Source organism: Peromyscus maniculatus, chromosome 14, assembly GCF_049852395.1.
Source record: "Peromyscus maniculatus bairdii isolate BWxNUB_F1_BW_parent chromosome 14, HU_Pman_BW_mat_3.1, whole genome shotgun sequence".
Taxonomy (NCBI): Eukaryota; Metazoa; Chordata; class Mammalia; order Rodentia; family Cricetidae; genus Peromyscus; species Peromyscus maniculatus.
This window is the reverse complement of record NC_134865.1, coordinates 61,988,391-62,004,518: the sequence shown is the minus strand read 5'-3', so window position 1 is coordinate 62,004,518 and position 16,128 is coordinate 61,988,391. Positions and strand designations below refer to the sequence as shown.

The 16,128-nt window shown below is 37.6% G+C and overlaps 1 protein-coding gene across 19 annotated transcripts in view; it reads right to left on the bottom strand.

Annotated features, from left to right (window-relative positions):
* Nrxn3 (neurexin 3) overlaps positions 1-16,128 on the bottom strand; it is a 1,618,850-nt gene that overhangs the window by 51,141 nt on the left and 1,551,581 nt on the right. For 14 of the 19 annotated variants that reach the window (XR_013044430.1, XR_013044432.1, XM_076551152.1 and 11 more), the window contains one exon: positions 5,512-5,590. Coding sequence is in view for 16 of the 19 variants with exons in the window: in XM_076551152.1 (XP_076407267.1) it covers positions 5,512-5,590 (79 nt within the window). In the remaining 3 variants the exon portion in view is untranslated. Of the gene's footprint in view, positions 1-5,502; positions 5,591-16,128 lie in introns of all 19 variants that reach the window. The other 5 variants (XR_013044431.1, XM_076551153.1, XM_076551155.1 and 2 more) reach the window with 1 other exon arrangement.

The following is a 16,128-nucleotide window of genomic DNA, read 5'->3' as shown; positions in this document are numbered from 1 at the left end:
TTTTCCAAATAGACTGTGAACTCCAGGGTGGTATCTGATGTCAGCATTGTTTTCTCAGCACCTATTCTAGTGTCTACATAGAGAGGATCATGAAAATGTTACACAAATAAATGATGTGTCAACCTCTAAACAGAAGGGCTGACACCCACTGATCTTATGCTCCCCTTGGATTCTTCAACACTTCCCAAATGCTTGGGTTAAACACATGTATTTTTTATTTATAATTTGTGTTATTAAATGTACTTCTGGGTGGAATCCATAATAGCAGTCAACGCACAGGTGATATCTTTTATATGTTTTTTTCTAAACACTATTGCTTACTCAAAATTCATTAATCAACTCCTATATATTTATTACTTTAATTTGTATTCTTCAAACTTGCAAAAAATATATTTTTATTAAGAAAAGATTATAGCTATCACATTTAAAGTTTAGTGACGAGCACATTTGCACTTTTATCCTTTGTCAGGTCTGGACACTCTTGTTCCCACTTTGTTAAGAAATCATGGTCTTAACCTTCCAGCTATATTTTCTACTACGCTCCAGCAAATAAAACCTCTAATGATTTGTAGGGCTTGGAACAACTCAGTATCAAGTTTTCTTATTGTCAATACTTTATAGAGATATCTCAAACCAGATAAGATTAAATCCCTTAACTGAATCCATCCAGAAAGCGTAACTACAGTAGGCTATTGGGGTTATGCTAAATTTCAATTTCATTTAATCTGGTTTGAGTCTTACAGGGACTGAAAAAGAGAGAAGATGAGGAAACTAGGCCACAAACTACAAACCCAGGGACATTAGATCTGAGGAGCAACAATAAAGCTGAGAACCACATTGGGAACAGTAATCCATCACCCAGCACTGTCATCTGTTTCAACATTCTTCTTACTCTAGGCCAGAGGAAAGGAGTTTCTTATAGATTGATTGATTGGTGGGTGGATGTTTCCTCTCAACTTCCTGCTCTGTGGTGGAAATGCTAATGGGGATTGATCAAGTGACATTTAAGAAAACAAAGGGGAAGAAATCAGCTAATCCATGATCAGGAAAACAAACCTCTGGACAATGGCTGAGGAACCAGTATGGTCGTTAAGGTACACCATGCTCGCCGGGCGTGGTGGCGCACGCCTTTAATCCCAGCACTCGGGAGGCAGAGCCAGGCGGATCTTTGTGAGTTCGAGGCCAGCCTGGGCTACCAAGTGAGCTCCAGGAAAGGCGCAAAGCTACACAGAGAAACCCTGTCTCGAAAAAACCAAAAAAAAAAAAAAAAAAAAAAAAAAAAAAAAAAAGGTACACCATGCTCTTCTCTAGGGCCACAGGGATTTATGTTTATTTAACGTCTTCTTATCAATTTGATCACCAATACTTTTGAAAGTTAATCTTACCAATGTATAAAATCCAGGTCATTGGTTATAACTAGTGGACAAAAAGCCAACCCAAGGAGATATCTATTTTGATGTCATGTCTGTTGTTAAGAGCAGCAATAGTGAAAAGGGAAAGGGAAAAAATGGAAAGCCAGTTTTATGAAATTATGGGTTTCAGAACCCATGTCCACATTTTTATTACAAATACATGTGTTGATATTGTGTTCCCCAAAATAAAAAGGACCAGCTGAGGATTCAGCGAGGTGAGGGTAGCTATGGCTTGTACTGTCTCTCTGATCTTCCAGTATTCACCCCAATAACTGGCCTCAGGTTTGATTTTATTAATAAGACTCTCTATGATTCCTGCTACAAATATTATTAAAGGTATTAATTGCTTTGTGACTTGCATGATCCATGAAGGATTCCCATCTACTGGGGATGATTTGAACCCTGTGCATCTCTCCTCAACACAACTGTAGTCCTGGAGCACAAGGTTTGTGTGCAAAGAAAAGTCAAAAATATTAAATAAATACTGACCTTTGCAGACAATACATTTATAATTTAGGAGTTAAAATCCCTACTCTCACATTTAGAAAGACAACAGTTACTCAAAAAGTTTTCTGGAATGTTTTTGGATTTAAGGTCTCTCTGTGTAGCCCTGGCTGTCCTGGAACTTGCTTTGTAGACCAGGCTGGCATCAAACTCACAGAGATCCACCTGATTCTGCCTCCCTAATGCTGGAATAAAGGGAAGGGGACAGACAGGGAAATAGAAACAAATCTTTTGAAATGTAGAATTGCCATGCTAATATTTATTTTCTCAGTTTTGTTTTCTGAAATAAAAACAAAACCAACACACTTTGATTTTTAACTGTTTAGGGGGAGACAAAGTTATAACTAGTGAAAGTATTCTTTAGCTTTAATTTGAGATTATTAAATATAGTGAAACTGAACCTAATTCATTCAACAAATTTTAATGGGGTTCTCAATTTATATCATCATTTCTCATGGATTAGAATATATTGTACTCGTTTATCTATTTTTTTAAATACTACATTTCCATTGAATTTGTAATTTTTTAGAATATTGTCAATCAAGCTCCAAATGAAAAAGTTTAAGTTGTTTTTAAACACGTATGACTAAACTATACTAAGTTATAGTGGCCAAATGCCAAGGTGAAAAATAATTCTTTACATCTCACTTCAAACTGGAAACATAAAAATCCCTTCCAAGTTGGAAAAATCACTTTATTTAAAACTTGATGCTTACATGAAATCCTATTGGTAAGTTATATGTTAAACTGCACAAATGTATAAAATGTGAGAGTCTTAAAAAATGGCTCCAAAGGAATCAGAGAATAATAGGGTCCTCCACAATAAAGGAGGTAGAAAGTAATAACCCTGTTAAAAAGGATGAGAAGAAAAGGGATTGTTAAGGATGAGAGAGCAAGTACTGGGTAGTATAGTTCTATCAAGCATCAGGACTGAAAAATTATGAAATTTTAGAAACCAATGCAGTAAACTTGAAAGTGTTGAAAGTCAGTTTTTATTTCAGTATTCTCTTAGAATTGCAGGTGATGTGATGTGAATGTCACCATAACACATTGCTGCATAAGCAGTGGATGAGTCCTCCTTTGGCAGTTCGAATACAGTCCTAGAAACTGGTAGTCTTTGTGGTTTTAATTTCCACTGTCTTTGGAAAATGAGAGGTGTATAGAGCTCATTCTCAGGTGATATACATACAAGAAGGACTGATATCTCTAAACACATAACTCCATCAGTATCAATTACATCTCTAGGTGAACCTCTTTTTCTACTTGGTCACTAGGAGAAACTATTTTTGTCTTATATAAAAATATGATTCTGACATTTTTCTCTGCATATCCAAGCCACTCACCAGCAATTAGAAACAAAATGAAAAGAAATATTTATTTTTCAAACATGGTGAGTTTTATTATTCAGGGTGAGAAGTTCAATAGTAGTTTCTACTAAGCAGCTCACTTAGCTCTTACAGAGGCAGAACTCTGTCCTCAACTTTATTAATGTATTGTTTGCTGTGTTCGCTTGAGGATTATAATAATTTTAAAATTTTGTAAAACCTCCCTTCTCCATATTATTCAAAAATGATGTCAATGAATTTCCATCCTCTGGATTTAAATAAAATAAGAACATATATATTGCCATTAAAAGAAAGTGAACTTAGTTTGGGGCCATTCAAGTTGGGCTATTCAAACTCGACATCAAAAGGAAATAACTATTATCAATCTGGACTTCTATGGACCTTGTAGCTTTGAGATGTGGAAAGTCCTTTACCCTATGGAGATAATTTCTGAGAGGGCATAATTAGGGGAAAGATAGTAAAATAATTCAAAATGGCTTTGCTCTTATTTTATTTTTAATGAGTCATATTGGAGAGATTTGATAAATATTGCTCCATATGCAGTTATCACAACTAAGAAATAGATAAAAACCAGAGAGAAAATAACCAGACAATCCTAATTAAAGTCTAGGTATCTTAAACTAGTCATCATAAAATACTGCTAATTGGATGTATACCAGGTATTTACTGAGTCCTTAGCATCTAACACACACCCAAAACACACAGGTGCCCTCAAACAAATTTGTGGGATTGTGTTAGATTGGAGAATTGGTTTATGTAGCAAGGCTTATTGTTCTATTTTACAATGACTCTCTTTTGAAAAGCACCAGAACAAAAGGACTAGAGGATAGTGATGCATCCTGTCATGCCTAAATGGTCAGGACTGTATAGTAAGTAAATGAAACACGTAGATTAATTTTTTAATAAAACCTTTGTGCCCAGGTTTATTTCCAAATCACTTGATAAAGTCACATTAACCTTCCTTCCACAGAGCTAAACTCCCTAAGTGACAGATCATACTATAGAATGGGAAGGTAAAATTATGGGTGTATACCTTTAAGATACTAAGGCCTGAAGGCCTTGGAACTTCCTGAATCCAGAGCCACTTGCAAGAAACCAAGCAGTCAGCATTTACCAAAATCAGAACTGTTCTTAATCATTTTGGGGTAAGAAATTGAAGTTTTAAGTCTTTGATACATTATTTTTCTCATGAAACACAAATTTCTCTACAATTACAAAGAGAAACCATACAATGGCATGTCTTTTTTAAAAGGTTAAAAAATAAAGTGACCCAAGGATCAAGTGGATATTTTATCTATTTCTTTCAGCCTTTGTAGAAATAAGACAAGGCTTTTTTCTGTTATTAAACATACACAGAAATTCGATGATATCTGTTCTCTATTATATACATATAAATGTTTAACTTACAGTTAATCTAAAAACAGACAACTTGGGAAAGTTGAGAGGAGAGAATCAGGGATGGCAGTTACCTGCTGGACATTATATCATCTATAGCTCACTATACAGGAATACCAGAAAAGATCAAAATGTATCTGTGTCCAAATGGGGAACACACTGAGACTTCCCATGCCAAAGTCATCTTAACTTCAGCAGTTGATACATTTTGAAGCATCACAGCTGTTGACATGGCATAGTTTGGTACTAATTTTGTGTTTCTTATACTATATCACTTCATAAGTTCTCTAGACATCTAATGAACAAAATTAGTATAAATATAATGCCGTGTTAACTGCTGTTGAAATCCCATGGAAAATAATTTAAGTTACTTATTTATTTAAGCCACTTATGATCAGAACAAGTCTTTGTGACTCATATGATACCCACCAATCTTTCTGCCTCCATGCTAGGTTTATGACTTAAAAACAAAAATTCTCATTCAAATGGAGGCTTTTCATGCTTTATGCCCCTGTCAGTCTTATAGTTACCATTGGCAACTGAACATTTGCAGTAGCAATTCCAGTGTATAATCAGGGCATGCAACTATGTTAGGGCACATATTATGCATTTTTCTTTAGAAATCAGAGACTTAAATTTTTTTAAGCTTTCATTGCTCTTTCCATGGGATTTGATGCTTTCATTGGTAAATTAATATTTATATATGTATGCATATACATATATAGATATAGGAAATACACATACATTACCACACTATAATATATATAAAGCACATGTAGAATCACATATATGTATGTATTGGGGTTTTTGCAAATGATAAAAGAAGCAAGCAAAACAAGACTGACCTGACCTACCTGTACTTGGTTCACATTCAACAAAGTCTTCGTCATCACTTGAACATTCAGCAGATGAAACAAGGTCATCTGATGTTGGCTATTGATGTTAACAGAACAGGGAAGGGTAGAGGGAAGAGAGAAAGCAGAAGCAGATAAGAAAACTGATATATAAATTCATTCAATCTTTTTTATTGCCCCTTCTCATTGCTACTGACTTTTCTCTGGTCAGGATTGTCTGTATGGGTCTCCTGTAAAACTGCAGCCACCAAAATAGCTGCAGAGATTCAAGGCTATCCCATCTCAGAAAATCACACAGTGCTATCCACTTTGGTTTCTGGATGAGGAATACAAAGGAATTGCAAAGGATGGCCATTGGAAGGATCCAGTCAACACTACACTTTCAGTGCTTTGAGAGGGATTGAGTGCATATGGCACATGGTCTTATGTACACCGTTGGGGGGCTGTGAATCTATAGGCAGTATAATTAATGAACACTGTGGAATGCTATTCATTCAGTACAGCATAATAGCTTCTCTTGCTTTCAGCGATTCCTTCTCATAATTGCTGCAATTAGCTGAATTAGTAATGTGGACCAGCAGAGTGATATTGCACAAGAGCTCCTGGACATGGTAAGGCTCTTGCTGAAGAGAGCAGAACAAATTCCCACCACAACACTAGAACACTAGTTCAACGTAAATCCATTTTTTTTGTTTGTTTGTTTTTGTTGTTGTTGTTTTAACCCTACAGAAACTTCTCAATGCTACATAATTTGTTAGAGGAAAAACATAGGACTGTGGGCATTGGCACTAAAGCGGACCCTTGGCACATAGTAGGTGAGAATAAGTAATGTGCATAGCATAAATTACAAGTGTAACAATACCAGTAAAAGAATGATGAGGGACTAAGTGGCTTACACACTAAACTCCAAACACATTTTGGTCATTATATATAGAAATACCCAGTGGATTGTAGGCTTCTAATAAATACTCATTTCTTTTCTTAATGTCAGTAACATTAACTAACTTGCTGATTTTATTATTCCCAACCCATTGAAGTCTAGGTCCATATTCAAGAAGAAAAGGTAATAAAGAAATGCCTTCTGTGTCTTTTGAACAAGCCAGTTGCTATGATTGATATGTATGCATTCTTATTAGACACAACAGCCCAAACCATCCATTGAAATAGAGATGTTATGTTTAAAAAAACCTAGAAGTCACAGAGGTTAGCTGACTTGATGAGGGACACATATTACCACTATGCTTGTAGTATAACACATCTCTTTCTATACCCTGTCTTATAGACAGCATAGGATGAATTGTGATCTTCCATACCTCAGGACAGGACTTCATTTGGACATTGGGCCTTAATGGGATACTTTAGTCCAAATGAAATCATGAGGATGACCCTGAATACAGTAGCATTGCTGTCTCTCTAAAAAGAGGAAGTGGGGCATAGGTATAGAGAGGGAGGAGGAGTCTATGTAGAAATGCAGAATAGAGGTGGGCATCTACAAGTCAGGGAGAGAAGCCACAAGAGAAGCTTTTTGCTGACACTGTGGCTTCAGACTGCCAGCCTTCAGAAATCTGCAGGAATACATTTCTATTGTTTGAGCCCCACAGTCTGTGGTACTTTGTTACCTCGGCCCTGGCAGACAAGCACACATGACAGTTCAGATGGTTAGTATTTCCAAAGGCTGCCCTCTGTTTCTAAGTACACATATCAAGTGAAGGATGACCAGGAACGGGCAGGGGAGGGAGAACAACAGTGGGGAAAAAAAAAAACATATCAGGTAATTCATCTCACTTCCCCACGCTACAGATCTTTCTTCTAAATCTGAGAGGAACATACTCTACCCCTGTTCCATCTGAAAGTTAGAGGATAAGCAGTTGGAAAAGATCCCCGCTCTAATTACGTGCTACTACACTACACTGTGCCAGTAGCTGTTTCTGGGCAAACCATTCCTCATGCCAGAAAAAATATACTTCCTTAATGCATATTCCTCTAAGGGCACCTAATGCAACTATACTTTCCACCACTTAGGGAAGTGGGGTGATGAGGGACATGTAAACTGTATGGACAGAAAAAAAAAAACCCAATTAGCTGAAGCCAGTGACATATGCTTTACTGATATGGCTAGATATATAGTCTCAGGATTGATATAGAGAGAGCAGAACTATAGATTTCCATCTTTAAATAAAATGCTGCTTACCTCCCCCGCCCACACTGTGTGTGTGTGTTGTGTGTGGTGTATTTTTCTATAACCACAATTATCTTCCATAAGAACTTTTGACAACTGGGAACAGTTAAAAATCACAGGAAGAAATGGGAATCTCAACTCTCAAGACCCATGGCAGTTAAGCATTCAGTGTTTATTCTATTCTGGATTCATATGAAGTGGTTAACACATATTAAAACTCTTCTAGGAATCATAGTAATCAAGGGACTTGACAACTGTGTGACATCTGCTATGTGTCCACCCACCATCCACATCTCTCAGACAATGAGACTGCAGTAGGAGATACTTCTTTTTGTGCAATTATCTGGGAATATCCACCAAGGTTTCTTCCATGCTATTCACATTTTTTTCCCCTCACAGTGACTCTGGTTGTTTGACAGAGTTCTCCTGTAGGCTCATGTATTTGAATGTTTTGTCCTTAGTTGGTAGCACTGTTTCAGGGAGGACATTAAACCTTTAAAAGGTGGACCTGTGTTGGCGAAAGAATGACTGCATTGGGCTTTGAGGTCTTATAACCAACCTCTTCTTACGTCCTGATTTCTCTCTGCTTCTTGAGTGCAGATAAAATGTGATCATCCAGCCTCCTGTGATTGCTGCCATGCCATGGTTTTCTGCCCTTTCTGTGTTCTTACCCTCTGTAACTGTAAGCCCAAAATAAACTCTTTGTTCTTTATGTTTATTAGGTTGTGGTATTTTATCACAGCAACAGAAATAGCTAATACAATAACCATCGGCCGTACTCTCCAATGGCTAAGCATAATGTACTTATAACCTGCCTGTATGTGTTAAATTCCCTTTGATATTCAAAGAACAATAAAATAGTCACAACTGCACAGCCTAAGTAGTTTTGATAGTGGCAGGCTACTCATTTCTGTATACATTGTATATGATCATATCAAGATTTTCTTTACTCATTCATTCACTCATCGATGAGTTCATTCATTCGTTACTTTTGATATGTACCACACATCTATGAACGAACAGTAACAGTGATAAATGATTAAGTGAGAAATGAAGTGGCTCGTCTGCTCTGGGAATTTAGTTTCTGATGAGACAATCAAGTAAACAGGCAAACTCAACATGGTAAACTGAATGTTGTGATAAGAGTTAGCATGAGTCGCCGAGGGAGCAAGTAGCTGGAGAATAGCTCTATCTTTCAAACAGAAGGGAAGGAGGAAACAAGCCCTTAGGGACAGATTGGAACAGAGCAGCACAAATCCCGGATTGGAGGGTGGAGAAGGAGAAGGGCATTTCAGGTAAAATAAACAGTCTTTGTTAAGGGTCAGTAGTATGAAACAGCTCCATTTATTTGCACGTCTGTAGGTAGTAGGGGAAGAAAAGATGGTTCAGAATGACAAAATGACAGCAACGTGAATGACCATCTATACCGCAGAAACCTCCACTAACAAGCATGGATTTAATACCCCAACCTATCAGACTCCTCTCCTCTCCCTCCCTACACCTCATCAGTATCACTCATCACAGTCCTTTGGAAGTCGACATACATGATTTTGCAACATGGTTCCTGGGAAGAACAGCCATAGCTCTGCTGGTGTACATTAGACACCCCACTTCCTTTTCTCTAAAGGAGTAAACTATTCCTTTGCCCTTATATATTAACCATGTTCTATATAAAAAATAATAATAATTCATATTACTCTATTTTAAAATGTATGTTATGTTTAATCTACATGTTGGAATTATTCACTTCTGCACTAGGTGTCATAAAACTAAAGATACATATTATAATAACTTTCAATAAAATATATCTGTGGCAGGAACCTTTATTCCTTTCCTGAAATTTTTTTATTGCACTTACATATTTTTTTCTACCACTGCTTATTAAAGTTACCTTAGAATAAAGTTGGGATTGGAGAAAGCTCCAAACTCTGCCCAGGTAAATTTATAGATGTGTTTACCTTCCAATTCCCTCAGTTTCGCAAACCTGACTTCTCATTTTACTTTTGTGAGTTATTGTTTCTATAATCACCTGTGCCTAATTATTTATTCCGCAAGACTCTGCTCCATCTCAGCATGGGGACATATTTACACCATTCTCTATTATCACCCACTATTTGTTAGACCCAGAAGTGTCTAATGTTATAATCAAGATAATCCATGACACTGTCACTCTGTCCTCTCTCCTGACTGCCCAACTATCTTTTGTGACTTGAAATTCTAACCTTTAGCCCTTTATCTTCCACTAGCACTAGGCTAATCATGTAGGGGACAGCCAGTTTTCTCCTCCCACTCCTTGGAAGCATGATTATTTGACTGAGATTAAGCGTAGTATAAAATAAGTCCTGCCACAGAACAGCTTTATGAAATTATAAATAACACACTCAAGAATGATGATCTCCATTCTTCCAGTAAAAAGGGAAAAGAGAAAGGCCCATAAATATCCCAAAGTCCCACAGAAAACAGTCATATATCTCAGCAGCTGCTCCATGCTAAACAGAATTAAATTCTTTCAAATGCTTGTGACTTAGGCATTTTTCCTCTATACTTCTATTCTGAGAGTAAGAATTGGAGCTTGAAGTATCTCATGGCTAGAAGGGGAGGAGGTCTATGTACCTCCCTTAAGAACATTCATTCTGTATTTAAATAAAGAACATTGGAGTTACTTTTCAGTTAGCAACAGCCTAATGACTCTAGGCAAACTTATGACCTCAAGTGAGATTATAAAATTTTGAATACTCTGTGTTTAGAGAGTAACATTGTATTCACTAAAATTTTGCCATCGTGTACTCTTGTCTTTGATCAATGTCAACATACACACATCCCTAGATAATTTTTTATATTAAAGCATAGATTTTTAAAACTCATGAAGCTTGGGAACCTAAAAATTATTACTTTTATTACCTCTTCTCTTCTACCTTCATTTCAGTGAACTCAAGTCCAATAAAAAAACAAGGTCAGAACACAGCAAGAAGGATGAATGCCCTGCCTATTCTCTCATTATATTCTGATTGAGCATGCTCTGTGCAGTCATCCTCAATAGAAGGGGCTGACATTTTTATGACAAAATGAAACATAAATAATTTTAGCTTGTCATATTCAGATATGGGCATGGGAGTGTAGCATGAGGCAGGCATAAATGATGGAGCTCAAGATATAAGGTTGCAGTCTGATGAAGAGGCTACCTCAAGCGACCTTTGCTTCTTTTCTCTATATGTCCAAGTGTCAGGACTGCAATAATGTATTGTGAATTCTCACTCTCTCTGCCATGCTATTGGGCTTTTCAATGCATCACTTCCTCTCTTCTCTCTGCCCACCCAAGCTAATGAATTGCCACATAAGATACAACTAGATGCATATCTTGGTTTATATATATGTGCAATAAGAAAACTTTAAGGAGACTATTCCTGGATTAAAGACACCCCACTCAGTCTAAACTTATGTCTTCACTCTGAGATCCCAGTTAAAAGTGCAACACGGTCTGGATAGGTGATTTTATTTATGTTTGCATTTGCTTACTTTATCATTCATTGCTACCACAAATATTTATTAATTGCTTATGAAGTGATCTGCCAATTACTGTGCTAGGCATTGCCCATGTTCAGTCTTTGTCCTTATGGGTTTTACAAACTGTTGAACTTAAGCTAGGAAAAATAAACTCCACAGATGGGTTTCAACCCTATGAGAGCTATGTTAAAACTTTATGATTAATATGGAATACTTACTGTAATAAATAGTTATTTAGATGTCACTAAAAGCAGGCAGACTATACAGAAATTCAAGAACATTCTGCTTCCCTCAAAATTCTTCCCACCTTCAGTTTTCCCCTTTTCCATAATGCACACAGTGGAGTGGGATAAAGAATGACAGGACTTGTAATAACTTTGGCTAACGAATTAGCCTTTGAGGAAATCCCTTTGCAGATTGCAGATTTAATTAATGGCAGACAAGCCAAGCGGAGCTGAGCTGTACATTGTGCTAAAGATTTGGGGTATTTTTTGCTGTGATCGAGGTCTTGGGAGATGGTATAAGTAAGCATGGGCTGTTGTTTTGTTTTCTTTTTCCCTTCACTTCCAAGATTTCTCTTCCAACTGTTCAAAAAGGAAGGGTAGACCAAGAGAGGGGGAAGGGAAGAAGAAGAGAGTGGGTGGAAAAGAGATTAATCTATCTGTTGTCCGAGGCAGCCTGACAGAGGGAAGAGGAGTATTGAATCACAGAAGATTAACCAAACTTCAATGTACCCTCCCAAAAGCAGAAGGAATGTAATGCTACGTGGTGTTGCACTGATAAGCAAATCCCTCTAAATCCTTTCAATTTATTTCTTGGCCTGGAGAAATTACATATTATTTAGGAGACAGAAAAAATACAACAATAAAATAAAATAAAATTGCCCACCCATTCTACACCATCACTAAGAATCTAGATGGGGTCCTAGTGATCATGCACACAAAAAGTTCCATCTTGGGTGGCTATTTCCCCTTGAGAACTGCTATTCAGAAAAAGTTGGCTGTATGTCCATTGTAAACTTTCTGTTTTCATCATTGAATATTTAGGGCCTAACCATTGTAAGAGATGTCAAAATTTAGTTGATTCTCCAAATACCTGAAAAGCTTTTATTTTTTTCCTTTTTCTTAAAGGTAGAATTTCCTTTATGCCAATATTTCTAAAGTCAAGCCTCTGTTTGCAGTGGAGAATTACAAAGAACAGATATTATTGTGATTGGAAGTTAAGATGTAGGTACCACTTAGTGAGTGTTTTAAAACTAAGCACATATGTTCTCATCATGGATATCACTAAGGTTTTCTGAACAAAAATGATGATAGCATGCATGGGTCCATGAAATTCTGACTCCATAGTTCAGCAGAGAAGGAGGGATATATGAAACTATAAGGAAATTAGAATTATACTTCCTTGTGGTGTGTTCTTTCTCTTGGCCCTCTGTCTTAGAGCCTGGCATTACAAACCAAAGAGAACCAGCTTTTTTCTTACATGATGAAAGCACAGATTAGAGGTCTTCCTAAGACAAACACAGTGAAGATACACAGTGTGATGAGTCGGGTGAGGCCATTCCTAGCTGGAGGGACAAGATGGATCCTCCTCAGTAACTGAATATGTGTAAGGAGGTCCCAAAGGACAATAGTATGTACTAGTGACCTCAGATTTTGGACTCATGATGAACTTAGATATGTGAAATGGGCAGGAGAAAAGGGGGTAAAGAAACAGTCAAATTATTAGGAATTGAAATAGCTACATTTTTTAATTTATGTGTGACAGACTATTCTTATTGGAAGCACCATGCCAGATTCATCAACATCTATCAGATCAGATTATTCAGAAAATAAAAGGGGACAGCCACCTTAGAAAAATGAGCATGACTCCAGTTCAGGCCCAGCAAGAAGAAACTAAAAGAAGTGTGGGCTCAAGAAGTTGCCCCACAAATGCACAATGGAAATGCATACTAGCACAGCCTAGAAATTAATGTGTGAAACAGAAACATTATCCATAACAAGCAAATGCAATGAATTGAATAATTGATTGTAATGCAAAGGATGAAAATTCAAGATGAACCTTTATCATTGGAGAGAATGTCTCTACTTGGTCATTTCAAGGAAAGTAAAAATATTAGATAATGTAAATAAACAAACAAGCAAAAGACAAAGCCAAGTGAGGAGGAAGAGCAATATCAGTAGTTAAAGTATGGTTTGTACACTTGAAACTGGATTTGATAAGCTACTGAGAGAGTAACTAGGAGTTCTGCAACTGGTGACTTTGAGTCAGAACTATGGGGAAAATATGGGAGTCAACTGAAACACATAGCATGAAGCTAGAGTGACAACTGCTAAGAAGTCATCTCACCCTGAGATGAATGCCTAGAGTTACTATAGTGTTACTGTGTCTAGAAGAGAGGACAAAACTCCCACAAAGAAAGGTTAGAGAGTCAAGTCCATTAAGGCTATTTACAGTGTGATACCCAAGTTTGGAAATGTTTTCAAGTGATGCTAGGTGAGAAATTCCTGAACCCAGATAGGCTCACTTACTTTCTAGATATCATGGCCTCATTCCTAGTGTACGGTATAAAATTTACAAGCTCTCCATAAATACCAATTCAAGAAAATTCATGAAACCAACACAAACATGCCTGGGAGATGACTCCAATGGTGAAGTGCTTGGTATATAAATTTGAGTGCCTGAGTTTGTCCCCCAACACCCATATAAGAGAGCCAGGTGTGGTGGGGACCACCTATAACCCTAGCACTGTGAAGTCTCAGAGAAAGGTGACTGAGGCTTTTAAATAAGCCAGTCTAGCCAAACAGATAAGTTTTAGATTCAGCAAGAAAGCATACCTTAAAAATTAAGGTAGAAAGCAACAATACCAACCTTTGGCTTTCACATATTTCTGTATACATGTTGCATACTTGTGTACACATATGCACATACATGGTCATACATGCATGGGCATGTATACAAGTGCATATATGTCTACACCACACACCAAGCAAATAGAGCCTAATTTCCATGTAAAGTGGGAAACTGTTTATTGCTCTTTTCTGTAGAAAGTGAGGCTAACAATTTTCCCTATTATAGTTTATAAACAACAATGTTCATCTTGTCAAAGTAGGTGTTGGGAATACAATAGATGTAGTGACAGAAATAAGGGCTCTGGGTTCATATTGTTCCTGAACTTTGACATTCTTTCTGCCTTGACATACTTGACCATTTAGGTTTTTGTAATTAGAATTCAATGGGACAATGGAACACACATGCAGGCAAAGGGAACACATGCAACATGTATATCCACCCATGTCCCTTGCCATTTCCTCTACATGCAATTGCTGTGGGATGGTCTGTATGTCAAATTGCTCTGATTGGTCAATAAATAAAACACTTATTGGCCAGTGGCCAGGCAGGAAGTACAGGCGGGACTAACAGAGAGGAGAAAAGAAAGAACAGGAAGGCGGAAGGGTCACTGCCAGCTGCCGCCATGACAAGCAGCATGTGAAGATGCCAGTAAGCCACACACCACATGGCAAGGTATAGATATATAGAAATGGATTAATATAAGAGATAAGAACAGTTAGCAAGAAGCCTGCCACGGCCATACAGTCTGTAAGCAATATAAGTCTCTGTGTGTTTACTTGGTTGGGTCTGAGCTGCTGCGGATCTGGCAGGTTAGAGAGATTTGTCCTGACTGTGGGCCAGGCAGGACCAGAAAAATTCTAGCTACATGCAGTCTTTCAAATATTTTATGAACATGGAATTCTGTGGACATGGCAAGCATGACAGTTTTCTTGGTTACTTTTCTGTTGCTGTAAGGAGAGACACCATGAGCAAGGTAACTTATCAAAGAAAGCATTTAATTTGGGAGGGGGAGGGGGAGCAGTCACAGTTCCAGAAGGTAGTAGAGTCCCTGACCATTGTGAAGGGGAACACAGCATCAGGCAGGCAGACATGTCTCTGAAGCAGTAGCTGAGAGCTTACATTTTGAGATAATAACCATGAAGCAGAGAGGTATGAGTGCTAACTGAAAATGTCATGGGCATTTGAAAGCTCCAGAGGCACTCCCCTCAGTGACACACCTCTTCCACCAAGGCCACAGCTCCTAATCCTTCCCAAACCGTTCTGCCAACTGGGGCCAAGCATTCATATAAGCCAACAAGAACCATTATCATTCAAACCACCTCAACAGCCATATAAAATCTCCCAGTGTCTCTCCTTGGGAGGTTGGTACTGTCTTCTTGATGAAATTGGCTGGGGATAAGATCTTGTTTCAATCCTTTTGGACCTTTGCATATCCCTCATTCAACAAACAACATGTATGCTCTTCCAAGCAACCTTACCAATTCTCTTCTTACTCCTGTGCACCAATGAACACATGAAAACTAATGGCTAAGAAGAAAAAGGAAAAGTTAAGACAATCCAGAGACCTTTGCATTTTCAGTCTTACTTTACTTTTCAATGAGCTGAAATGAGACATTTCTAGGATGTCTTTAATTAAAAAGTGGAATAAAACCTGATAAACTAGTAGGGGACAGTGCTTCTACCCTTCCGGTTAGTAAGTGAATATGTGTCTGTAAGCTATGAAGTAAGAGTACTGGGTTCCTTCTCTGATTTTACATTTGAGTTGGATGCTCTTAAATTGGCGTTTAAAACCCATATTTCATCATATAACATGGTAACATCTGTACTGATGACAATATTTTTTATTTTTTTGTTTTCTGAAAATGTCACTGAGCAGATCTTGGAGGAGGAAGGCCACCATTCACCTCTAGCATTACCTCTCACCCTAAATGTGATTAAATAGCAAATAGAAACACCATGATGAGACCATGAGAGAAAGACTGAGCAAACTGCATTCTAGTGGTTTATCAATACATTTCCCCCCACTCTTTGAACAAGGAGATCCCTGCTTTCTTTTTGTGACAGTTTCCACAAAGTATGGA